The sequence below is a fragment of the Bufo bufo genome, chromosome 1 (assembly GCF_905171765.1).
Source record: "Bufo bufo chromosome 1, aBufBuf1.1, whole genome shotgun sequence".
NCBI classification, from domain to species: domain Eukaryota; kingdom Metazoa; phylum Chordata; class Amphibia; order Anura; family Bufonidae; genus Bufo; species Bufo bufo.
Window position 1 is genome coordinate 353,485,830 of NC_053389.1, and position 27,122 is coordinate 353,512,951.

At 44.8% G+C, this 27,122-nt stretch overlaps 1 protein-coding gene across 1 annotated transcript in view; it reads right to left on the reverse strand.

The window, feature by feature from the left end:
• NME5 (NME/NM23 family member 5) overlaps nt 1-27,122 on the reverse strand; it is a 119,689-nt gene that overhangs the window by 80,642 nt on the left and 11,925 nt on the right. Inside the window, exon 2 of the mRNA XM_040415671.1 lies at nt 22,080-22,249. Coding sequence (XP_040271605.1) covers nt 22,080-22,217 — 138 coding nt within the window. The 5' untranslated portion in view covers nt 22,218-22,249. The remainder of the gene's footprint in view (nt 1-22,079; nt 22,250-27,122) is intronic.

Genomic DNA, 27,122 nt, shown 5'->3' on the forward strand with positions numbered 1-27,122 from the left:
TCAGCGGCCGCTCATCTCTACTAGTACCTTAACCTTACACCACTCGGCTAGCTTTGGTAACAGGGCCAGACTACAGCCTTCAGGTACTGCCTGTTAGTTGTTACCGAGCGAGTGCTGATTTCTGCAGGTCAGAGGATACGGATTACAGTTTAGAAGAAATGTACACTCCTGTGAGCGGTCCAGTGGCGGATCCAGAGCCTGGTCTCGGGAGGGGCGCTTCCAGATTATTTTCTGTCCGCCGCCACAGAACAAGGGTGCTTATAGAACAGACTCCACAGTGTAGCGGTATACTGTACATTGTGTGGCACAGTGTAGCAATATACTGTACATTGTGTGGCACAGTGTAGAGGTATACTGTACATTGTGTGGCACAGCGTAGTGGTATACTGTACATTGTGTGGCACAGTGTAGCATTATACTGTACATTGTGTGGCACAGTGTAGCGATATACTGTACATTGTGGGGCACAGTGTAGCGATATACTGTACATTGTGGGGCACAGTGTAGCGGTATACTGTATATTGTGTGGCACAGTGTATGTTAGGCTACTTTCACACTTGCGTTCGGGGTTCCGCTTGTGAGCTCCGTATGAAGGCTCTCACAAGCGGCCCCGAACGCATCCGTCCAGCCCCAATGCATTCTGAGTGGATGCGGATCTGCTCAGAATGCATCAGGATGGCTCCGCTTGGCCTCCGTTCCGCTCAGCAGGCGGACATCCGAACGCAGCTTGCAGCGTTCGGGTGTCCGCCTGGTTGTGCGGAGACAAACGGATCCGTCCAGACTGGGGGGACGGATCCGTTTGAAGTTGACACAATATGGTGCAATTTCAAACGGATCCGTCCCCCATTGACTTTCAATGTAAAGTCTGGTTGGATCCGTCTGAAAAACTTTCACACTTAGAATTTTTTCTGAACTATAATGCAGACGGATCCGTTTTGAACGGATTCCAACGTCTGCATTATAGGAGCGGATCCGTCTGTGCAGACACCAGACGGATCCGCTCTGAACGCAAGTGTGAAAGTAGCCTTATGTGTATAACATAAACATATTTCACATGAAAACTTACAGTTACTTGGCTTTGTACTTGGGGATCTCGGACACCACTACAACACTTGGCCGGGGGCTCGGTGGAGCTGATGTTGTGTTTTATCCTAATGAGAAAGATTTCATAATAAGGATTTGGAGAAGGGGCAGAGGGATAGCAGAGCAGAGAGCAGGGAGAGGATTGTGCTGCTACTAGGGGGTCATACCATGGGGGAGTAATAAAGCCCACCATAATGCCCCCCCAGTAGAAATAATTCTCCTTATAATGTGACAGTGCAAAAAATACCCCCTTGTAATGCCCCTAGTTGAGCTAATGCCCCCCATAATGTGCCAGTATAAAATACCCCTATATAGTGCCCCCAGTAAATGCCCCCATAGTGCTCCTCTCCCCCCTTCCTCCTAGTGCCCCCCATAATGTACCAGTATAAAATGCCCCATATATTGTGCCCCAGTAGATGCCCTCAGTGTCCCCCATAATTTGCAAGTATAAAATACCCCTTCTTAGTGCCCCCCTGTAGATGACTCCATAGTACTCCTCTCCCCCCTTCCCCATAGTACCCACCATAATGTGTCCCAGTATAAAATGCTACTGTACAGAGCCCCCCATATAAAATACCCCTTCTTTGTGGCCTCAGTAGATGCCCCTATAGTGCCCACCAATAACGTGCCAGTAACAAGTGCCCCCCATCACGTGCCAGTAATAAGCCCCCCATCACGTGCCACTAATAAGCCCCCCCATCACGTGCCAGTAACAAGCCCCCCCATCACGTGCCAGTAACAAGCCCCCCCATCACGTGCCAGTAACAAGCCCCCCCATCATGTGCCAGTAATAAGCCCCCCCATCATGTGCCAGTAATAAGCCCCCCCCATCATGTGCCAGTAATAAGCCATGCCCCCCCATCACGTGCCAGTAATAAGCCATGCCCCCCCATCATGTGCCAGTAATAAGCCATGCCCCCCCATCATGTGCCAGTAATAAGCCATGCCCCCCCATCATGTGCCAGTAATAAGCCATGCCCCCCCATCATGTGCCAGTAATAAGCCATCCCCCCCCATCATGTGCCAGTAATAAGCCATGCCCCCCCATCATGTGCCAGTAATAAGCCATGCCCCCCCATCATGTGCCAGTAATAAGCCATGCCCCCCCCATCATGTGCTAGTAATAAGCCATGCCCCCCCATCATGTGCCATTAATAAGCCATGCCCCCCCCCATCATGTGCCATTAATAAGCCATGCCCCCCAATGTGCCATTAATAAGCCATGCCCCCCCCCATCATGTGCCATTAATAAGCCATGCCCCCCAATGTGCCAGTAATAAGCCATGCCCCCCCATCATGTGCCAGTAATAAGCCATGCCCCCCCATCATGTGCCAGTAATAAGTAATGCCCCCCCATCATGTGCCAGTAATAAGCCATCCCCCCCCATCATGTGCCAGTAATAAGCCATGCCCCCCCATCATGTGCCAGTAATAAGCCATGCCCCCCCATCATGTGCCAGTAATAAGCCATGCCCCCCCCATCATGTGCTAGTAATAAGCCATGCCCCCCCCCATCATGTGCCATTAATAAGCCATGCCCCCCCCATCATGTGCCATTAATAAGCCATGCCCCCCAATGTGCCATTAATAAGCCATGCCCCCCCCCATCATGTGCCATTAATAAGCCATGCCCCCCAATGTGCCATTAATAAGCCATGCCCCCCAATGTGCCATTAATAAGCCATGCCCCCCAATGTGCCATTAATAAGCCATGCCCCCCAATGTGCCAGTAATAAGCCATGCCCCCCAATGTGCCATTAATAAGCCATGCCCCCCAATGTGCCATTAATAAGCCATGCCCCCCAATGTGCCATTAATAAGCCATGCCCCCCAATGTGCCAGTAATAAGCCATGCCCCCCAATGTGCCAGTAATAAGCCATGCCCCCCATTGTGCCATTAATAAGCCATGCCCCCCCAATGTGCCATTAATAAGCCATGCCCCCCCATCATGTGCCAGTAATAAGCCATGCCCCCCCATCATGTGCCAGTAATAAGTAATGCCCCCCCATCATGTGCCATTAATAAGCCATGCCCCCCCATCATGTGCCATTAATAAGCCATGCCCCCCCCATCATGTGCCATTAATAAGCCATGCCCCCCAATGTGCCATTAATAAGCCATGCCCCCCCCATCATGTGCCATTAATAAGCCATGCCCCCCAATGTGCCAGTAATAAGCCATGCCCCCCCATCATGTGCCAGTAATAAGCCATGCCCCCCCATCATGTGCCAGTAATAAGTAATGCCCCCCCATCATGTGCCAGTAATAAGCCATGCCCCCCCATCATGTGCCAGTAATAAGCCATGCCCCCCCATCATGTGCCAGTAATAAGCCATGCCCCCCCATCATGTGCCAGTAATAAGCCATGCCCCCCCCATCATGTGCTAGTAATAAGCCATGCCCCCCCCATCATGTGCCATTAATAAGCCATGCCCCCCCCATCATGTGCCATTAATAAGCCATGCCCCCCAATGTGCCATTAATAAGCCACCCCCCCCCCCATCATGTGCCATTAATAAGCCATGCCCCCCAATGTGCCATTAATAAGCCATGCCCCCCAATGTGCCATTAATAAGCCATGCCCCCCAATGTGCCAGTAATAAGCCATGCCCCCCAATGTGCCATTAATAAGCCATGCCCCCCAATGTGCCATTAATAAGCCATGCCCCCCAATGTGCCATTAATAAGCCATGCCCCCCAATGTGCCAGTAATAAGCCATGCCCCCCAATGTGCCAGTAATAAGCCATGCCCCCCAATGTGCCATTAATAAGCCATGCCCCCCCAATGTGCCATTAATAAGCCATGCCCCCCAATGTGCCAGTAATAAGCCATGCCCCCCAATGTGCCAGTAATAAGCCATGCCCCCCAATGTGCCAGTAATAAGCCATGCCCCCCAATGTGCCATTAATAAGCCATGCCCCCCAATGTGCCATTAATAAGCCATGCCCCCCAATGTGCCATTAATAAGCCATGCCCCCCAATGTGCCATTAATAAGCCATGCCCCCCAATGTGCCATTAATAAGCCATGCCCCCCAATGTGCCAGTAATAAGCCATGCCCCCCAATGTGCCAGTTACACTGTTGTAAAAAAAAAACAAAAAAAAACTCATACTTACCTCCATGTCAGCGATGCGATGCAGACCTCTTCCGGCCTGTGTCCCGCGCTGTATGGCAAGGCGGCGCGATGACGTCATCGCACCGCCTGGCCCGGCCTCTGATAGGCTGCCGGCCTAGTGCCTGCAGCCTATCAGAGGAAGGGGAAGGGACACGCCTCTCCCTTCCCTGCACCGCCGCAGCACAGGCCGGCAGATGACTATGGAGATGAGTGCAATGGAAGCGCTCATCTCCCTGTCCTGTGCCCGACTGCGGCGGCTCACTTGTGGGGGGCATTTTAGTTGGGGGGGCACAGCATGATGTAGGGGGGGCCGTGGCCCCCCCCTGGCGACGCCACTGCCTGAAGGAGAGGAGGAGCGCTGGGAGCTGAGCGGTGAGTGACAGAACCACAGCTCCCAGCTCTCCAGCAATGAGCACTTCCATCTGTATTGATGGAAGCACTCATTGCTTCTGGCACCCCTTAGAGCCGGAACCCCGGGCAGACCGCCCCCACGCGCCTCCCCCCCTTCCCCCCTTTAGTACGCCACTGCATATAGAGTCACAAAAAGTTTGGTATATTTGGCTTGTGGGTGAAATTTCAGGATGAACCTAAAATGTACTCTAATCTGTACAGGTGACATTAATATTACCTTCTCTAAACTTTTGAATGCACATGTCCAACTGTTCAGTGCTTTTTGCACAACTTGCTGTTCTCTAACAAGGAGCTTAACGGCAGAATTCACAACAGGTTTTTGATCCATGAATCGCCCAATGAATTTCCTGTTTCAATTAGAATTGGTATTTAAACAGTCCTTCTCAACATGCTGTTCACATTTTGACATCAAGAGACCAAGACAACACCTAACAATTGATCAATAGTACTTTGTCATTGTGAGGCTTCAAGCAGGATGTTCTCAGACGGAAGTGGCCACTGAGCTTAGAGTATCACAGAGTGTCATCAGCAGGTTGCAACAGAGATACAGAGAGACTGGAACAGTCACAGAAAGGCATAAAAGTGGATGTCCTTTAGGCTACTTTCACACTAGCGTTCGGGGCTCCGCTTGTGAGTTCCGTTTGAAGGCTCTCACAAGTGGCCCCGAACGGATCCGTCCAGCCCTAATGCATTCTGAATGGATGCGGATCCACTCAGAATGCATCAGTTTGGCAGCGTTCAGGTGTCCGCCTGGCCGTGCGGAGGCAAACGGATCCGTCCAGAATTACAATGTAAGTCAATGGGGACGGATCCGTTTGAAGTTGACACAGTATGGCTCAATTTTCAAACGGATCCGTCTCCCATTGACTTTCAATGTAAAGTCAAAACGGATCCGTTTGCATTATCATGAACAAAAAAAAATTTTTTTTTTTTTTTTGTTCATGGTAATGCAAACGGATCCGTTCTGAACGGATCTAAGCGTTTGCATTATAGGTGCGGATCCGTCTGGGCACATACCAGACGGATCCGACCTAAACGCAGGTGTGAAAGTAGCCTTAGCCACATCCCACAATAATGACCGCTTCATTGTGAACAATGCCCTGTGCAACTGGATGATGAATGCCACACAACTCCAGGCACATTTAAGGGAGGTGAGAGGCACCCAATTGGTCTGTGTGCTAGACAACCTGACCACACCACCAGGCACAGGCATCATTGTCTTGCATGGGCCAGAGAGCATCTATGCTGGACGAGGGACCAGTGGGTCTCATTGCAGTTCACTGCTGAAAGTTGATTTACACTGAGCAGAAATGATGGCCGCTAACAATGTTGGAGGCGTCAAGGAGAGCGCTATGCATCAGCCACTGTTATCCCCAGATGAGCCTTTGGTGGTGGTGGTGTTTTTACAGTGTGGGCAGGTGTGTCCAGTCAATACAGAACTACTCTACACTTTGTGAATGGTACAGTGATAAGCCCATACTACTTAAATAACATTATTGATCCAGTCATTGTGCCTCTACATGAACAACACAGGCCTAATTTCATCTTCGTGGACAACAATGCACCAGCTAATCAAGGTCGCATCAATAGGGAATGGCTTCTGGAGTCTTGGTCACCTCAAATGTAGTGGGCTGCACTTTCTCCAAACCTGAACCCCATTGAAAACCTATGGGATCAGCTGAGTCACCAAGAAAAATGGGATGCCATGCATCAGCAGACAATAAGTCGCCTTTTGAACAGTATGAGACGTCGTTGTGAAGCTGTAATTGATGCTCAAAGTCACATGACAAGTTATTGAGACATTGACATTTTATGGGGAGTATAACCAACCACCGTTGTTGACTTTTGTTTCAATAAATTGTTTGAGATGAGGAAATCACCATTGCATGCTTCTATTTGCTCTACTTTCATGATACAATATCACTGTGGCGTGAACTTCTTACACTTTTACACGCACATTTCACCAGAAAGCCAAATATCCCTAACTTTTTCTGAGTGGTGTGTGTGTGTGTGAATAATATATATATACATATACACACATACACACACACACACACACACACACTGAACGAAAATATAAACGCAACACTTTTGGTTTTGCTCCCATTTTGCATGAGCTGAACTCAAAGATCTGAAACATTTTCTACACACACAAAAGACCCATTACTCTCAAATATTGTTCCCAAATCTGTCAAAATCTGTGTTAGTGAGCACTTCTCCTTTGCCGAGATAATCCATCCCACCTCACAGGTGTGGCATATCAAGGTGCCGATTAGACAGCATGAATATTGCACAGGTGAGCCTTAGACTGTCCACAATAAAAGTACACTCTGAAATGTGCACAATTTAGCCTTAGTGGGGGAGGATGGGGGGCAAAAAAACTAGTCAGTATCTGGTGTGGCCACCATTTGCCTCATGCAGTGCAACATATCTCCGTCGCATAGAGTTGATCTTCAACATGCAACAAGAAGAAATCAGAGTGAGACAAAACATTTTTTGAGCATTCAATTAATTGAAAATAACGACTAAACTGAAACAGGCTGTTTTTCAGCTGATCCAAATTTTAGGACCACATGCCTTTAAAAGGCCAAATCTGTGCAAAGATGTGGATTCATTGTCATTTTCTGTCAGGTAGTCACATGTTGTGATGGAAAAGGCAAAAAAACTCTCCCTTTTTGAACGTGGTCGGGTTGTTGAACTGCATAAGCAGGGTCTCTCACAGCGCGCCATCGCTGCTGAGGTGGGACGCAGTAAGACAGTCATTTGGAATTTCTTAAATGATCCTGAGGGTTATGGAACAAAAAAGTCAAGTGGAAGACCCAAAAAAAATTCATCTGCACTGAGCCAGAGGATCCAATTGACTGTCTGTCAAGACACTGGACGATCCTCGACCCAAATTAAGGCCCTTACTGGTGCTGACTGCAGCCCCATAACCATCAGACGGCATCTGAGACTGAAGGGCTTCAAAAACAAAAATTGTCTTCAAAGACCTCGTCTCCTTGAACGCCACAGAACTGCTCGTTTGGACTTTGCAAGAAAGCACCAAACATGGAACATTCAAAGGTGGAAGAAAGATTTATTCTCTGATGAGAAAAAATTTAACCTTGATGGTCCTGATTGGTTTCAACGTTACTGGCATGACAAGCAGATCCCACCTGAGATGTTTTCTACGCACCACAGTGGAGGGGGCGCCATAATGGTCTGGGGTGCTTTTTCCTTCAGTGGAACAATGGAGCTTCAGGAAGTGCAGGGGCGTCAAACGGCCACTGGCTATGTCCAGATGTTGCAGAGAGCATTCCTCATGACTGAGGGCCCTCGTCTGTGTGGTAACGACTGGGTTTTTCAACAGGACAACGCTACAGTACACTATGCCCGCAGGACAAGGGACTTCTTCCAGGAGAATAACATCACTCTTTTGGCCCATCCTGCGTGTTCCCCTGATCTAAATCCAATTAAGAACCTTTGGGGATGGATGGCAAGGGACGTTTACAAAAATGGACAACAGTTCCAGACAGTAGATGGCCTTCGTTCGGCCGTCTTCACCACTTGGAGAAATGTTCCCACTCACCTCATGGAAACGCTTGCATCAAGCATGCCGAAACGAATTTTGGAAGTGATAAACAATAACGGCGGAGGTACTCATTACCCAGTTCATGTTTGGAAGTTGGATTTCTGTTTTGGGGGGGGGGGGTTAGTTTTTTTTTGGAGGTGTAGTTCTAAACTTTTGATCAGCTGAAAAACAGCCTGTTTCAGTTTATTCGTTGTTTTCATTAAATTGAATGCTCAAAAAATGTTTTGTCTCACTCCCATTTATTCTTGTTGCATGTTGAAGCTCTACTTGGAATCTTGTTAAGATCAAGCCATGCTAAATATGATTTTTTTTGCCATTTTTCAAGTGGTCTTAAACTTTTGATCAGGACTGTATATATACATATACATACACAGTATCTCAGAAAAGTAAGTACACCCCTCATATTTATGTTAATATTTTATTATATCTTTCCCTGGGACAACACTTAAGATATGACACTGATGCAATGTAAAGTAGTCAGTGTACAGCTTGTATGACTGTAAATTTGGGGTGCCCTCAAAATAACAACACAGAGTCATTAATGTCTACACTGCTGCCAACAAAATTGCGCGCAATTAGCCATTTTTTCCTCCCCGGTGTCATTTGACTAGTTAGTGTCACAAGGTCTCAGGTGTGAACGGGGTGCAGGTGTATTAAATATGTTGTTATTGCTCTCACACTCTCTCATACAGGTCACTGGAAGTTCAACATGGCACCTCATGGCAAAGACCTGTCTGAAGATCTGAAAGAAAGAATTGTTGCCATGGTCGACCAAAGAAGTTGAATGCACTTATTCAGGGTCACATACAGAGGTTGTCTTTTCAAAACAGATGTACAAGTGCTGCCAACATTGCTGAAGAGGTTAAAGGGGTGGGGGTTCAGCCTGTCAGTGCTCCGACCAAACGTCACACACTGCATCAAATTGGTCTGCATGGATATTGACCCAGAAGGAAGCCTCTTCTAAACATGAAAGCCCGCAAACAGTTTACTGAAGACAAGCAGACTACTGGAACGTTTTTCTGTGATATGATGAGACAAAGATAAACTTATCTGGTTCAGATGGTGTCAAGCGGGTGTGGCGGCAACCAGGTAAGGAGTACAAAGACAAGTGTGTCTTGCCTACAGTCAAGCATGGTAATGGGAGTGTCATGGTTTGGGGCTGCATGAGTGCTGCTGGCTGTAGAGAATGCCAATTAATTGCGGGAACCATGAATGCCAACATATACTGTGACATACTGAAACAGAGCATGATCCCCTCCCTTTAGAAACTGGGCCAAAGGGCAGTACTCTAATATGATAATGACCCCAAACACACCTCCAAGATGACCACTGCCTTGCTAAAAAAAAAACTGAGGGTAAAGGTGCTGGACTCGCCAAGAATATCTCCAGACCTAAACCCTATTGAGCATCTGTGGGGCATCATCAAACAGAAGGTGGAGGAGCGCAAAGTCTCTAACATCCACCAGCTCAGTGATGTCATCATGGAGGAAGATTCCAGTGGCAACCTGTGAAGCTCTAGTGAACTCCATGCCCAAAAGAGTTAAAGCAGTGCTGGAAAATAATAGTGGGCACACAAAATATTGACACATTGTCATATATTCAGTGTTGTCCCATGAAAAGATATAATAAAATAATTATAAAAATGTGAAGGGTGTATTAACTTTTGTGAGATACTGTATATATACACACACACATATAATATACCTACTAGGCTTTCTAACAAAAAATGGCTTGAAGATTAAATGATGCGGAGCAGACACGAGTTTTTATACTCCGACAGTTCAGCTCCGACACATCTATTCAGACAGCAGTGACTAAACTCTGCTTCAATCCCCGCGCATCATAGCCCTATGGTGGTAGAAGAAGTCGTTACCTCATCATATTCACGGCCCAGAGTTGCTGATCCTGCTACTTCTTAGCTACTCCACAAATTAATGTAGAAGTTTCAAATTTTACCCCATTAATTTTTTAGGGGTACAGATAGGGCGATCTGTTACTAAGACCAGGATCGTCGAATGGTGTGTTGTCTTCCTGGTGCTCGAGTTCGATATATCACGGATCAGGTTGATAGGTTACTGGGAGGGGCTGGCGAAGATCCAGCAGTCATGGTCCATATTGGAACCAATGACAAAGTTAGAGGTAAGTGGAGCATACTTAAAAATTATTTTAGGGATTCAGCTCAAAAGCTTATGGCAAGGACCTAAAAGGTAGTGTTTTCCAAAATACTACCTATACCATGAGCCACATAAGAAAGGCAGCGGGAGATTAGGAAGGTTAACAAGTGGCTCAACAGCTGGTGTAGGAAGGAGGGGTTTGGGTTCCTGGAGAATTGGGCCAACTTCTCTGTTGGCTATGGGCTCTATCGTAGGGATGGGCTGCACCTCAATGGGGAAGGTGCAGCTGTTTTGGGGGACAAGATGGCTAGAAGGTTAGAGGAGTGTTTAACCACTTCAGCCCCCCTAGCTTAAACCCCCTTAATGACCAGACCACTTTCTACAATTCTGCACTACACTACTTTCACGGTTTATTGCTCGGTCATACAACTTACCACCCAAATGAATTTTACCTCCTTTTCTTTTCATAAATACAGCTTTCTTTTGGTGGTATTTGATTGCTGCTAAGATTTTTCGTTTTTCCGATATTAATCAAAATAGGCCACAATTTTCAAAAAAAAAGTGTATTTTTAACTTTCTCTGGTTAAATTGTTCAAATATAATTACATTTCTATACAAGTTTGTGTCAGAATTTATTGTGCTACATGTCTGATAAAAAAAAATCCAATAAGTGTATATTTATTGGTTTGCGCAAAAGTTATAGCATTTACAAACTATGGTACAAAAATGTGAATTTCCGCATTATGAAGCAGCTCTGACTTTCTGAGCACCTGTCATGTTTCTTGAGGTCCTAGAATGCCAGGATAGTATAAATACCCCCCAAATAACCCCATTTTAGAAAGAAGACACCCCAAAGTATTCGCGGAGGGGCATGGTAAGTTCATGTATGATTAAAAAAAAAATCACAAGGTAGCGGAAAATGACACTTTCTGAGAAAAAAAAAATAATAATAAAGTTTCCATTTCTGCTAACTTCTGGCAAAAAAATAAAATAAAAAATCTCCCACGGACTCACTATGCCCCTCAGTGAATACCTTGGGGTGTCTACTTTCCAAAATGGGGTGTGTTTACTTTTCTGGCATTTTGGGCGGGGCTAAATTGTGAGCAACCCTGTAAAACCTAAAAGGTACTCGGACTTTACGCACCTAGGCTGCAAAAAAGTGTCACACATGTGGTATCGCCATACTCAGGAGAAGTAGGGCAATGTGTTTTGGGGTGTCTTTTTACATATACCCATGCAGGGTGAGAGAAATATCTCTGTAAATTGACAACTTTGTATATAAAAATTTAAAAAGTTGTCATTTACAGAGATATTTCTCACACACAGTATGGGTATATGTAAAAATACACCCCAAAACACATTGCCCGACTTTTCCTGAGTACGGCGATACCACATGTGTGTGACACTTTTTTGCAGCCTAGGTGCACAAAGGGGCCCAAATTCCAATGAGTACCTTTAGGATTTCACTGGGCATTTTTTACGCATTTGGATTCCAAACTTCTTCTCACGCTTTAGGGCCCCTAAAATACCATGGCAGTATGAATACCCCACAAGTGACCCCATTGTGGAAAGAAGACACCCCAAGGTATTCCGTGAGAAGCATGGCGAGTTCCTATAATATTTTTTTTTTGGCACAAGTTAGCGGAAAATGATTATTTTTTATTTTTTTCTCTTACAAAGTCTCATATTCCACTAACTTGTGACAAAAAATAAAATTTTACATGAACTCGCCATGCCCCTCACGAAATACCTTGGGGTGTCTTCTAGGGGTGGGCGATATGGCCTAAAATCTATATTGCGATATAATTTTAAGCATGTGCGATATGTGATATATATCGCGATATATTGTTTTCTATATTTGGGGGGGCGTGTTTAAACTTTTTTTTACTTTTTATTTAATAACTATTAGTCTCCTTAAGGGCTAGAACGTAGAACCCTTGTCATATTCACCCTAATAGAGCTCTATTAGGGTGAATAGGACTTTACACTCTCCCTGCTACCCTGTGCTTTGTGCACACAGCAGCAGGGAGCTGATCCCCCTCCCCTAAACGGTGCCATCCCCAGATCCTCCCCTCCCCTAAACGGTGCCATCCCCAGATCCCCCCCCCTCCCCTAAACGGTGCCATCCCCAGATCCCCCCCCCTCCCCTAAACAATGCCATCCACAGATCCCCCCCTCCCCTAAACGGTGCCATCCCCAGATCCCCCCTCCCCTAAACGGTGCCATCCACAGATCCCCCCCCTCCCCTAAACGGTGCCATCCACAGATCCCCCCCCTCCCCTAAACGGTGCCATCCACAGATCCCCCCCCCCCTAAACGGTGCCATCCACATACACCCCCCCCTCCCCTAAACGGTGCCATCCACAGATCCCCCCCCCTAAACGGTGCCATCCACAGACACCCCCCCCCCCCTAAACGGTGCCATCCACAGATTTCCCCCCCCCCCCAAACGGTGCCATCCACAGATTCCCCCCCCTCCCCCGACGCTCACAGGAATACATTTAAAAACTAATCAGTAACTTTAACTTTATTCATTGGTGATCTCTTTACTGTATACCTTACTAGGTCTTAGCTCCGATAACAGCAGGCAGTGCGGGGGGCGGCGCTCACTCACTGACGTCACGCGCCTGCGCCGCCTAGTGGGAGGAGCAGGCGCGTGACGTCAGTGAGTGAGCGCCGCCCGCCCGCACTGCCTGCTGTTACCGGAGCTAAGACCTAGTAAGGTATACAGTAAAGAGATCACCAATTAATAAAGTTAAAGTTACTGATTAGTTTTTAAATGTTCTACTGTCAGCGGCGTGGCCCTGTATATTCTAACCCCCAGGCAAGCGTCCCTGTCACCATGGGAACGCCTGGGGGTTAGAATATACCATCGGATTTGAGTTTTCACGCGCTCACTGAGATCGTGAAAACTCAATGATTTACTGTCAGTCCCTCCCCTCCTCCTCTTTTGTCATTGGTGGTCAGCGGCAGCCGCGCACAGTGGGAAGGGAGGGACTCTCTCCTTCTCCACTGTGCCCAGTGTGCCGGCTCAGGAGAAGATGGTGCGCGCAGAGAGCGCGATCATATCGCGGTCCGGCGATATAGGCGATATGCTCAAAATCCATATCGTGGCACAAATTTATATCGCATATCGCCTATATCGTCTATATCGCCCACCCCTAGTGTCTTCTTTACAAAATGGGGTCACTTGTGGGGTATTTATACTGCCCTGGTATTTTAGGGGCCCTAAAGCGTGAGAAGTAGTTTGGAATCCAAATGCGTAAAAAATGCCCTGTGAAATCCTAAAAGTACTCATTGGAATTTTGGCCCCTTTGCACACCTAGGCTGCAAAAAAGTGTCACACATGTGGTATCGCCGTACTCAGAAGAAGTAGGGCAATGTGTTTTGGGGTGTATTTTTACATATACCCATGCTGGGTGAGAGAAATATCTCTGTAAATGACAACTTTTTCCATTTTTTTTATACAAAGTTGTCAATTCACAGAGATATTTCTCTCACCCAGCATGGGTATATGTAAAAATACACCCCAAATCACATTGCACTACTTCTTCTGAGTACGGCGATACCACATGTGTGACACTTTTTTGCAGCAAAGATGCGCAAAGGGGCCGAAAGTCCAACGAGTACCTTTTAGGAGGGCATTTTTAGTCATTTGGATTCCAGACTTCTTCTCACGCTTTAGGGCCCCTAAAATGCCAGGGCAGTATAAATACCACACATGTCGGGCTGATACCTTTGAAGCTTTTGAGAAGTTGTGGGAGCCTTGGGTCTCCTCTGCCTACTCCGCCAATGTACAACGTAGTTTATCTTTATAGGGTCTAATAATGCCATAAGGGGTTATTCCAAAGCGGACATCTAAAGTCAGTTCAATTATGTGTCCTATTAGAATGTTACCTGCTAATTCCCAGCGGATAATAGCCACTGGATTCTCCATTGACGTATGTTATTGTTATTACCATACTAGTTCTGTACATAATGTATGACTATAATACATTTGTTACTGAATTTGTATCTACTGTATTAAGATGCTTTTATGATGATGAAAACACTTTTCAATAAAGCATTTGAAACATAAATACCACACATGTGACCCCATTTTGGAAAGAAGACACCCCAAGGTATTCCGCGAGGGGCATGGCGAGTTCATAGAAGTTTTTTTTTTTTAGCACAAGTTAGCGGAAATTGATTTTTTTTAGTTTTTTTCTCACAAAGTCTCCCTTTCCGCTAACTTGTGACAAAAAGTTCAATCTTTCATGGACTCAATATGCCCCTCAGCAAATACCTTGGGGTGTCTTCTTTCCAAAATGGGGTCATTTGTGGGGTGTTTGTACTGCCCTGGCATTTGAGGGTCTCCGCAATCATTACATGTATGGCCAGCATTAGGAGTTTCTGCCATTCTCCTTAGGTCTCATGCACACGACCGTTGTTTGGGTCCGCATCCGAGCCGCCGTTTTGGCGGCTCAGATGCGGACCCATTCACTTCAATGGGGCCGCAAAAGATGCGGACAGCACTCCGTGTGCTGTCCGCATCCGTGGCTCCGTTCCGCGGCCCCGCTAAAAAAATATAACATGTCCTATTCTTGTCCGTGCTTTGCGGAAAAGAATAGGCATTTATATTGCCGGCGCCCGTTCCGTTCCGCAAATTGCGGAAGTCAACACGGGCACCGCAAAAAACAGCACAGTTGTGTACATGAGGCCTTATATTGAGCATACGGGTAATGAGATTATTTTTTTTTCGTTCAGCCTCTGGGCTGAAAGAAAAAATGAACGGCACAGATTTCTTCATTCGCATCGATCAATGTGGATGAAAAAATCTCTGCCAAAAAATGTGCAAAAAAAAAAAAAAGCTGCGATCGCTAATAAAGATCCAAAAAGCTCAAAAGTGATCTTTATAGCGCCGCAGCGATTTTACGGTGTTTTTGCAGTGATCAGAAAAAAAAACATTTCTGTCACTGCGGTGGGGCGGACTGAACGCAAGTGTGCGCACAAGGTCAGGTCTGATCGGGCGAACACTGCGTTTTTGTAGAGCCTAAGGTGACCCTAATGTACTGATATAGATCTGATTGCGATCAGTCTTGATCACTTACAGATACTATATAGTACTAGTGCTGATTAGCGACAGCAATGACGCTAATCAGCGACTAATCAGTGACTGCGGTGGGCGCTAACTACCTAACAAGTGGCTAACTAATTGGCGGTGATAAGGGACCCTTATCACACGTCCGCAATTCTGTTCCGCATTTTGCGGAACGGAATTGCGGACCCATTCATTTCTATGGGGACAGACTTTGTCCCGCTCGGATCCGGAATTGTGGATCTGCACTTCCGGGTCCGCACTTCCTTTCCGCAAAAATATAGAACATGTCCTATTCTTGTCTGCAATTGCGGACAAGAAAAGGCATTTTCTATATAGTTCTGGCATTGTGCGGATCCGCAAAACGCGGAAAGCACATTGCCGGTGTCCGTGTTTTGCGGATCCACAAAACACATACGGACGTCTGAATAGAGCCTTACAGGGGGGTGATCAATGACAGGGGGGTGATCAGGGAGTCTATATGGGGTGATCAGGGGTTAATAAGTGACAGGGGGGGGGTGTAGTGTAGTGTGGTGCTTGGTGCTACTTACAGAGCTGCCTGTGTCCTCTGGTGGTCGATCCAAGCAAAAGGGACCACCAGAGGACCAGGTAGCAGGTATATCAGACGCTGTTAACAAAACAGCGTCTGATATACCTTTCTGGGGTTACAAAAAAATCGCATCTACAGCCTGCCAGCGAATGATCGCCGCTGGCAGGCTGTAGATCAACTTGTTTACCTTGCGATCCTGTGAACGCGCGCTCCTGTGTGCGCACGTTCACAGGAAATCTCGCGTCTCGCGAGATGACGCGCCGATGCCTCAAGGAGGAATAACCCGGCCGCCCGCAGGATGCATCCCTGCGTTAGGCGGTCAGGAGGTGGTTAAACTAGGGACTGGGGAGGGTAATTACATTATAGGAGGAGCAGATAGTGCAGATAGAGACCTGGGGTGAGGTAATGGAACTGGGGGAAGGAATGGAAGGAGGGACTAGAACAGTTTATAAGGAAAGTAAAAAATATACATAAACCTCTCAACTGTATGTACACTAATGCCAGAAGCCTAATAAAACTGGGGAATTGAAATTAGTAATGTGTGAGGAGGACTATGACATAGTGGGAATAACTGAGACATGTCTAGATGTTAGCTATGACTGGGCAATTAACATACAGGGTTACAGTCTGTTTAGAAAGGATTGACATGGTGTCTAAAAACCAGTCCAGCAAAATCTGCCTTCCAAAAACCATACAGCGCTTCTTTTCTTTTGTGCTCTGCCATGTACCCATACAGCAGTTTACCACCACATGTGGGGTGTTTCTGTAAACCGCAGAATCTCAGTAATAAATATTGAGTTTTGCTGTTAACCCTCGATGTGGATTAAAATGGAAAATCTGCCAAAAAAGTGAGATTTCATCTCCATTTTCCTTGAATTCTTGTGGAATACCTAAAGGGTTGACAAAGTTTGTAAAATCAGTTTTGAGTAACTTGAGTTTCCAAAATGGGATCATTTATGGGTGGTTTCGACTATGTAAGCCCTACAAAGTTACTTCAGACCTGAACTGGTCCTTAAAAAGTGGGTTTTGGAAATTTTCTTAAAAATGTAAAGAATTGCTTCTAAAATTCTAAGCCTTCTAATGTCCCAGAAAAATAAAATGACATTTACAAAATGATGCCAACATAAAGTAGACATATGGGGAATGTTAAAGAGGACCTTTCATGTTTTTTTTTTTATTCTAGATAAATACCTTTACTTGCTGATGCTGCCACCCTGCCTGATTATTATTATTATTTTTTTATATTGCTCCTACGCCCCACTGTGCCCCCTGTAGTTTTCCAGCTCAGTATGTTAATACTGATCATCAGTGCAGGGAGGAAGAGATGCCAGGGTTTCTCAATGGGCGTCTTCTTCTCCCTGGCTGTACTGCGATCACAGTGGAGAGTGCCACACCCAGGGAGAAGGTGAGCTTTTTATGTTCTCCCTGGCTGGGACGCTCTCTGCTGTGATTGGATTGCGGCACAGCCAGGGATTGTCTGCTGTTTTAAACAGCAAAAACTCAACACTAATATCCGCGACCGACATTTATATGACCATGGCACCTGGAAGACCTATAACCTGGAAGCGCGCGCTTCCTGGTGTGTCCCGCCTCTTCCCGGCAGGGATCGGGGAAGCTGGATGTAGTGTGTGGCAGTCCTTTTCCTCCTGTGTGACAGGAGGCTGCTGCATATTAGTTTCTAAGGAGCCCCTGCATGTGGGAAATAGTAAAATTGTCATTGCTAATACATTGGAGTTCATTAGACAAACAATCAGATGACTGCTTGTTATAGTTCCCTATGGGAGCTATAGCAAAGTGTAACAAAAAAGCACATTTGGGGCATGCAGTTATTGGCACAAAACCTTCAGGTTTCTGCTAGAAAGCTGAACATGAAGAGGAACTTCATCTTTCAGCATGGAGACAGGTATGGAGACAGGGGGATATGATAAATTATGAAGATCTTAAAAATGAGTATGGTTCGAGTAATATAGATCTGAGTTTTTTTTATTTACAATTAAAACAAGCATTACCAACCTCGTTAGGAAAAGGTACACAAAATGACACCCTCCCGCTGCTGTTAACGAACATCTTTAGGATAACAGCAGGGGGGAAATAAATTTTTAAAATATATGAAGGTTTGTTGCATCAAAAGACTAAGAATAAAGCAGCCAATAGATTAATGTACAAATGGAAAGATGACATGGATCTCCAGCAAGAAGAGTTTTGTGAATTGGCTATAAAGGAGAAAAATAGGGTCTCTAAGAACTTCTCCCATAGGATTACTCAATTTAATATACTATACCGTTTATATTACTCCCCTAAGATACTAATGAAGGGTTATAAATCAAAAATATTTAGTTGTTTAAAATGTGGAGAGGTAGGGGCGGACAATGTTCATACACTCTGGACATGTATGAAGACTCAAGAGTTTTGGGGGAACGTCAATGACAGAATAGAGCAATATCATCAGTTTAAAGTCCCTAGTCAATTCGAGACATGTATACTGGGGGTGATGGATAAAATTGATGTCCTACAACATCGGGAAATTGCATCCAAACTTCTTTTCCAAGCTCAGAAGTGTATTATTGGACACTGGGGAGGCAGTGCGGCTCCCACGGATAGGGAATGGGAGAAGTCTACTAAAATTCACTGTGTTCCATGGTATATCTAATGCCTTGGAAATTATTTTCTACCCTTCTCCTGACTGATGCCTTTTAACAATGAGATCCCTCTGATGCTTTGGAAGCTCTCTGTGGACCATGGCTTTTGCTGTGGGATGCGACTAGGAAAATTTCAGGAAAGACCAACTAGAGCAGCTGAACTTTATTTGGGGTTAATCAGAGGCACTTTAAATGATGGCAGGTGTATGCTGACTCCTATTTAACATGATTTTGAATGTGATTGCTTAATTCTGAACACAGCTACATCCCCAGTTATAAGAGGGTGTGCACACCTATGCAACCACATTCGTTTTTTTTGTTTTCTTCCCTCCACCTAAAAGATTTCAGTTTGTTTTTCAATTCAGTGGTACAGTTTATAGGTCACATTAAAGTATAACTTTTTTCGTATTTTTTATTTTTTTTTGGAGTATTGGATTGTGGTGATTAATATCTCCTTGGTGGCCCTATTTCAACTTTTCACTGTGTATTCAATTACCCCTTAATTCCACATTTTTGTTCCCTGTACTGCCTACTTTTACCTGTGCTTAAAATACGGTTGCTAGGCATGGTCCGTCTATCTGTTGAAGGACGGAGGACGCCCCAGCAGCTGATAACAGTGCCTGGGCTGTGTGCACTTCTCCCTGTCCCTGCGCTTGGCAGACGCTCCCTCACTCAGCAGAGCTGGAGAATGCAGAGTGGAAGCAGCGCAGACCAGGGAAGGGAGATCTGCCATCTGCTCAGTGTATAAATGAAAGCAACATGTGGTAAGAGGACCCCTTTGTGCTGCAGGAGATTAACCCTTTAGGGGGGAGGGCTCTGGTTACTGACACTTTTGGGGGGCTATTGTTACTGGCTAGTGAGGGCAGTTGGGATTAGCCTCAGGGTGAGGGCAGTGGCGGCCATCTTAACTGAATAGTGAAATTGCAGTTTTATGCAGACTGGTTGCTAAGGGCTGAATCTTAATAAATATGGGGTAAGTCAGTCTAATAGTAACTGTTTCTGGAATATCATGTTATTAGTAACTACATACAGTGGGATGCGAAAGTTTGGGCAACCTTGTTAATCGTCATGATTTTCCTGTATAAATCGTTGGTTGTTACGATAAAAAATGTCAGTTAAATATATCATATAGGAGACACACACAGTGATATTTGAGAAGTGAAATGAAGTTTATTGGATTTACAGAAAGTGTGCTATAATTGTTTAAACAAAATTAGGCAGGTGCATAAATTTGGGCACTGTTGTCATTTTATTGATTCCAAAACCTTTAGAACTAATTATTGGAACTCAAATTGCCTTGGTAAGCTCAGTGACCCCTGATCTACATACACAGGTGAATCCAAATATGAGAAAGAGTATTTAAGGGGGTCAATTGTAAGTTTCCCTCCTCTTTTAATTTTCTCTGAAGAGTAGCAACATGGGGGTCTCAAAACAACTCTCAAATGACCTGAAGACAAAGATTGTTCACCATCATGGTTTAGGGGAAGGATACAGAAAGCTGTCTCAGAGATTTCAGCTGTCTGTTCCCACAGTTAGGAACATATAGAGGAAATGGAAGACCACAGGCTCAGTTCAAGTTAAGGCTCGAAGTGGCAGACCAAGAAAAATCTCGGATAGACAGAAGCGACGAATGGTGAGAACAGTCAGAGTCAACCCACAGACCAGCACCAAAGACCTACAACATCATCTTGCTGCAGATGGAGTCACTGTGCATCGTTCAACCATTCGGCGCACTTTACACAAGGAGATGCTGTATGCGAGAGTGATGCAGAGGAAGCTTTTTCTCTGCCCACAGCACAAAAAGTGCCGCTTGAGGTGGGCTAAAGCACATTTGGACAAGCCAGCTTCATTTTGGAATAAGGTGCTGTGGACTGATGAAACTAAAATTGAGTTATTTGGCCATAACAAGGGGCGTTATGCATGGAGGAAAAAGAACACAGCATTCCAAGAAAAACACCTGCTACCTACAGTAAAATATGGTGGTGGTTCCATCATGCTGTGGGGCTGTGTGGCCAGTGCAGGGACGGCGAATCTTGTCAAAGTTGAGGGACGCATGGATTCCACTCAGTATCAGCAGATTCTGGAGACCAATGTCCAGGAATCAGTGACAAAGCTGAAGCTGCGCCGGGGCTGAATCTTTCAACAAGACAACGACCCTAAACACTGCTCAAAATCCACTAAGGCATCTATGCAGAGGAACAAGTACAACGTTCTGGAATGGCCATCTGAGTCCCCAGACCTGAATATAATTGAAAATCTGTGGTGTGACTTAAAGAGAGCTGTCCATGCTCGGAAACCATCAAACCTGAATGAACTAAAGATGTTTTGTAAAGAGGAATGGTCCAAAATACCTTCAACCAGAATCCAGACTCTCATTGGAACCTACAGGAAGCGTTTAGAGGCTGTAATTTCTACAAAAGGAGGATCTACTAAATATTGATTTCATTTCTTTTTTGTGGTGCCCAAATTTATGCACCTGCCTAATTTTGTTTAAACAATTATAGCACACTTTCTGTAAATCCAATAAACGTCATTTCACTTCTCAAATATCACTGTGTGTGTCTCCTATATGATATATTTAACCGACATTTTTTATCATAACAACCAACGATTTATACAGGAAAATCATGACGATTAACAAGGTTGCCCAAACTTTCGCATCCCACTGTATATGAAAATTGAAATTAGGGTCTAAATGTGACATTTATCCTTTAAAGGTGGAAAAAGTTCTGAAATGGTTTATCTTTGTCTCATTTTTTTACATCACAGAAACCTGACATTTTAACGGGGTGTGTGGACTTTTTATATCCACTGTATGTAGTGTATTTTATTTTTTCATTTTTAAGCAATTATAAATGTGTGGATATAGGAAAAGTTATTTATTTATTTTTAACACTTTTTGCACCCAGACCTACTTGGTTCTTGAAGATCCAGTGGGTCTGATGGCTGTACAATACACTGAATGGGGCATTGTTGGCATTGTTTGCTTTTGGGCCGCCGGCCATCCTGAAAGCGAAGGGGTGCTGTTTATATATACATTTCAACAGGTTTTGATCCGCACAGTCACAAGGACCTGTAGCTGACGATTCAATCCTCTGATACAGAGTAGCCAGAGTGATCACCGGCTTGGGACCGCCCTCACTAGTCCTGGGCCGGTTAGCTGACATCGCTGGTAGTATGAAACAGCTGCAATCTAAGCACTGTCACCATGTACATAGACATGGTGACAATTTGCAGCCATGACGAACCTGTACTTCATGGAGGCTTAATGCAGTGCAGTTCATGACATACAGGTACATTAAAGAGGACACCAGCGTGTGTATCTTACTTGAAGATTAATTCAGGTTTTTCAACAGCATCTACATCAAGTGAGTTATCTAACTCTTCATTCAGTTCTGCAAACAGTAATACCGTATTGCAACCAAGCAAGGCAAAATTCCTGCATCATTTATATGCCGAGCCATGCCAAAAATATGCTACTGCACATAATCAACAATAAGTGCATTTTACATATTACCTGAACAATGTGAAATCCACTATGGAGAATTATTTCCTCAATTTCTTCTGCTTTATGAAGAACATCTGGTTTGATAAGCACTAAGGTTCTTTCAACATGAATCTGAGGAGTTACCATGGACCGCTCCATGATTTTCATTTGATTTTGACTTATTTTCTTGTGCTGGAAAACTAGAAAATAAAATAGTTTATATTACCAATAAAAAAACATTTCCAATTTGCATTCTACACAATTACACCAATCAAAGCCCTCCTGCACACACACACAGCACACTACTGAAGAAGTCTTTGCCCTCACCATTCATCTCAGAAACTGTAACGAGTACTGAGAGTATGTTTACATAGCTAAAATCTTCCACTGATTCAGCAGCAGAAAGCTGACAGAAACTCTAAGGCCCATTGCAGACGAGCGTTTGTTACGCAGCGCAGCTCCCGTCCTGACCTCCCAGCACTGACGGGGTCACACAGTATTATATTTATTTATGATACTATGTAACCCTTAGAGGTGTATAACACTGAAATAATGCTGCCAGTGTTATCCAATATATTCCAGAACTATAAGGGTTACATAGCATCATAAATCAATATAATGCTATGTGACCCCATCAGTGCTGGAAGGTCAGGCTGGGAGCTGTGCTGCGGACTGGCACCATGACACTCGCTCGTCTGCAAGGGGCCCAACAGTTTCTCCATGGTCTTTAATGTAAAAAGCTCCACCTTGTGCACACAAAATGGCAGACTTTTTTTCAGTAGCAGATTTGAAAAATAATTAAGAAGTGACACGTTACTTCGTTGAAGCAGATTTGATTGTGGATTTCATAGAAATCAATGAGGAAGGAGGAAACCCTCAACCAAAAACTCTAATAAAAGTCTGCCACCAAAAACAAAAGGGGTCATTACAACCGGCACATCCATCGCTGGTCTAAATGTAAGCCAGCTTCCTTTATTCTTATATCCAAGGGAAAGAAGGAATCAAGATAACAGACTACCCACAAATTGGACATAAAAAAACAGGTACACAAGAGCCTCTATTTTATCCTTTAATAATAGCCTATCCTGCATTACTCAGGCAAAGAAAAAAATCCCAGAGTGCTTCTTTAACCACTTCAGCCCCCAGTGCTTAAACACCCTTAATGACCAGGCCACTTTTTACACTTCTGACCTACACTACTTTCACCGTTTATTGCTCGGTCATACAACTTACCACCCAAATGAATTTTACCTCCTTTTCTTCTCACTAATAGAGCTTTCATTTGGTGGTATTTCATTGCTGCTGACATTTTTACTTTTTTTGTTATTAATCGAAATTTAACGATTTTTTTGCAAAAAAATGACATTTTTCACTTTCAGTTGTAAAATTTTGCAAAAAAAACGAGATCCATATAGAAATTTTGCTCTAAATTTATAGTTCTACATGTCTTTGATAAAAAAAAAATGTTTGGGTAAAAAAAAAATGGTTTGGGTAAAAGTTATAGCGTTTACAAACTATGGTACAAAAATGTGAATTTCCGCTTTTTGAAGCAGCTCTGACTTTCTGAGCACCTGTCATGTTTCCTGAGGTTCTACAATGCCCAGACAGTACAAACACCCCACAAATGACCCCATTTCGGAAAGTACACACCCTAAGGTATTCGCTGATGGGCATAGTGAGTTCATAGAACTTTTTATTTTTTGTCACAAGTTAGCGGAAAATGATGATTTTATTTTATTTTATTTTTTTTCTTACAAAGTCTGATATTCCACTAACTTGTGACAAAAAATAAAAACTTCTATGAACTCACTATGCCCATCACGAAATACCTTGGGGTCTCTTCTTTCCAAAATGGGGTCACTTGTGGGGTAGTTATACTGCCCTGGCATTCTAGGGGCCCAAATGTGTGGTAAGGAGTTTGAAATCAAATTCTGTAAAAAATGACCTGTGAAATCCGAAAGGTGCTCTTTGGAATATGGGCCCCTTTGCCCACCTAGGCTGCAAAAAAGTGTCACACATCTGGTATCTCCGTACTCAGGAGAAGGTGGGGAATGTGTTTTGGGGTGTCTTTTTACATATACCCATGCTGGGTGAGATAAATATCTTGGTCAAATGCCAACTTTGTATAAAAAAATGGGAAAAGTTGTCTTTTGCCAAGATGTTTCTCTCACCCAGCATGGGTATATGTAAAATGACACCCCAAAACACATTCCCCACCTTCTCCTGAGTACGGAGATACCAGATTTCAAACTCCTTACCACACATTTGGGCCCCTAGAATGCCAGGGCAGTATAACTACCCCACAAGTGACCCCATTTTGGAAAGAAGAGACCCCAAGGTATTCGCTGATGGGCATAGTGAGTTCATGGAAGTTTTTATTTTTTGTCACAAGTTAGTGGAATATGAGACTTTGTATGAAAAAAAAAAAAAAAAAAAAAAAAATCATCATTTTCCACTAACTTGTGACAAAAAATAAAAAATTCTAGGAACTCGCCATGCCCCTCACAGAATACCTTGGGGTGTCTTCTTTCCAAAATGGGGTCACTTGTGGGGTAGTTATACTGCCCTGGCATTTTCCAGGGGCCCTAATGTGTGGTAAGTAGGTAAATGACCTGTGAAATCCTAAAGGTGCTCTTTGGAATATGGGCCCCTTTGCCCACCTAGGCTGCAAAAAAGTGTCACACATCTGGTATCTCCGTACTCGGGAGAAGTTGGGGAATGTGTTTTGGGGTGTCATTTTACATATACCCTTGCTGGGTGAGAGAAATATCTTGGCAAAAGACAACTTTTCCCATTTTTTTATACAAAGTTGGCATTTGACCAAGATATTTCTCTCACCCAGCATGGGTATATGTAAAATGACACCCCAAAACACATTCCCCAACTTCTTCTGAGTACGGCGATACCAGATGTGTGACACTTTTTTGCAGCCTAGATGCGCAAAGGTGCCCAAATTCCTTTTAGGAGGGCATTTTTAGACATTTGGATACCAGACTTCTTCTCACGCTTTGGGGCCCCTAGAATGCCAGGGCAGTATAAATACCCCACATGTGACCCCATTTTGGAAATAAGACACCCCAAGGTATTCAATGAGGGGCATGGCGAGTTCATAGAAATTTTTTTTTTTTGGCACAAGTTAGCGGAAATTGATATTTTTAATTTTTTTCACACAAAGTCTCCCGTTCCGCTAACTTGGGACAAAAATTTCAATCTTTCATGGACTCAATATGCCCCTCACGGAATACCTGGGGGTGTCTTCTTTCCGAAATGGGGTCACATGTGGGGTATTTATACTGCCCTGGCATTCTAGGGGCCCTAAAGCGTGAGAAGAAGTCTGGAATATAAATGTTTAAAAAATTTTACGCATTTGGATTCCGTGAGGGGTATGGTGAGTTCATGTGAGATTTTATTTTTTGACACAAGTTAGTGGAATATGAGACTTTGTAAGAAAAAAAAAAAAAAATTCCGCTAACTTGGGCCAAAAAAATGTCTGAATGGAGCCTTACAGAGGGGTGATCAATGACAGGGGTGGTGATCAATGACAGGGGGGGTGATCAATGACAGGGGGGGTGATCAATGACAGGGGGGGTGATCAATGACAGGGGGGGTGATCAATGACAGGGGGGTGATCAGGGAGTCTATATGGGGTGATCACCACAGTCATTGATCATGCCCCTGTAAGGCTTCATTCAGACGTCCGGATGCGTTTTGCGGATCGGATCCATCTATCAGTGCATCCGTAAAAATCATGCGGACATCTGAATGGAGCTTTACAGGGGGTGATCAGGGAGTCTATATGGGGTGATCACCACAGTCATTGATCATGCCCCTGTAAGGCTTCATTCAGACGTCCGGATGCGTTTTGCGGATCGGATCCATCTATCAGTGCATCCGTAAAAATCATGCGGACATCTGAATGGAGCTTTACAGGGGGGTGATCAGGGAGTCTATATGGGGTGATCACCACAGTCATTGATCATGCCCTTGTAAGGCTTCATTCAGACGTCCGGATGCGTTTTGCGGATCCGATCCATCTATCAGTGCATCCGTAAAAATCATGCGGACATCTGAATGGAGCTTTACAGGGGGGTGATCAGGGAGTCTATATGGGGTGATCACCACAGTCATTGATCATGCCCCTGTAAGGCTTCATTCAGACGTCCGGATGCGTTTTGCGGATCGGATCCATCTATCAGTGCATCCGTAAAAATCATGCGGACATCTGAATGGAGCTTTACAGGGGGGTGATCAGGGAGTCTATATGGGGTGATCACCACAGTCATTGATCATGCCCCTGTAAGGCTTCATTCAGACGTCCGGATGCGTTTTGCGGATCCGATCCATCTATCAGTGGATCCGTAAAAATCATGCGGACGTCTGAATGGAGCTTTACAGGGGGTTGATCAATGACAGGGGGGTAATCAATGACAGGGGGGTGATCAGGGAGTCTATATGGGGTGATCAGGGGCTAATAAGGGGTTAATAAGTGACGGGGGGGGGGGGTGTAGTGTAGTGTAGTGGTGCTTGGTGCTACTTTACTGAGCTACCTGTGTCCTCTGGTGGTCGATCCAAACAAAGGGGACCACCAGAGGACCAGGTAGCAGGTATATTAGACGCTGTTATCAAAACAGCGTCTAATATACCTGTTAGGGGTTAAAAAAAACACATCTCCAGCCTGCCAGCGAACGATCGCCGCTGGCAGGCTGGAGATCAACTCTCTTACCTTCCGTTCCTGTGAGCGCGCGCGCCTGTGTGCGCGCGTTCACAGGAAATCTCGGCCATCGCGAGATGACGCATATATGCGTGACTCTGCGCAGGGCTGCCACCTCCGGAACGCGATCCTGCGTTAGGCGGTCCGGAGGTGGTTAAGGCAATCTTCCTGTCCTGTCTGAGATGACTGCCGGCATGCCCAGTAGTGAACTTCATCCTGTGGTCTTTAGAGAAAAAACATGCTACTGAGCATGTGCAGCAGTCTCAAACATTGTAACTAAGGACGTTGGATCAGCATTCAGATGCATAGTAAGAGGGTCAGGAGATATAACACAGCAGAGGTGATAAGTTATTTTCTTTCAA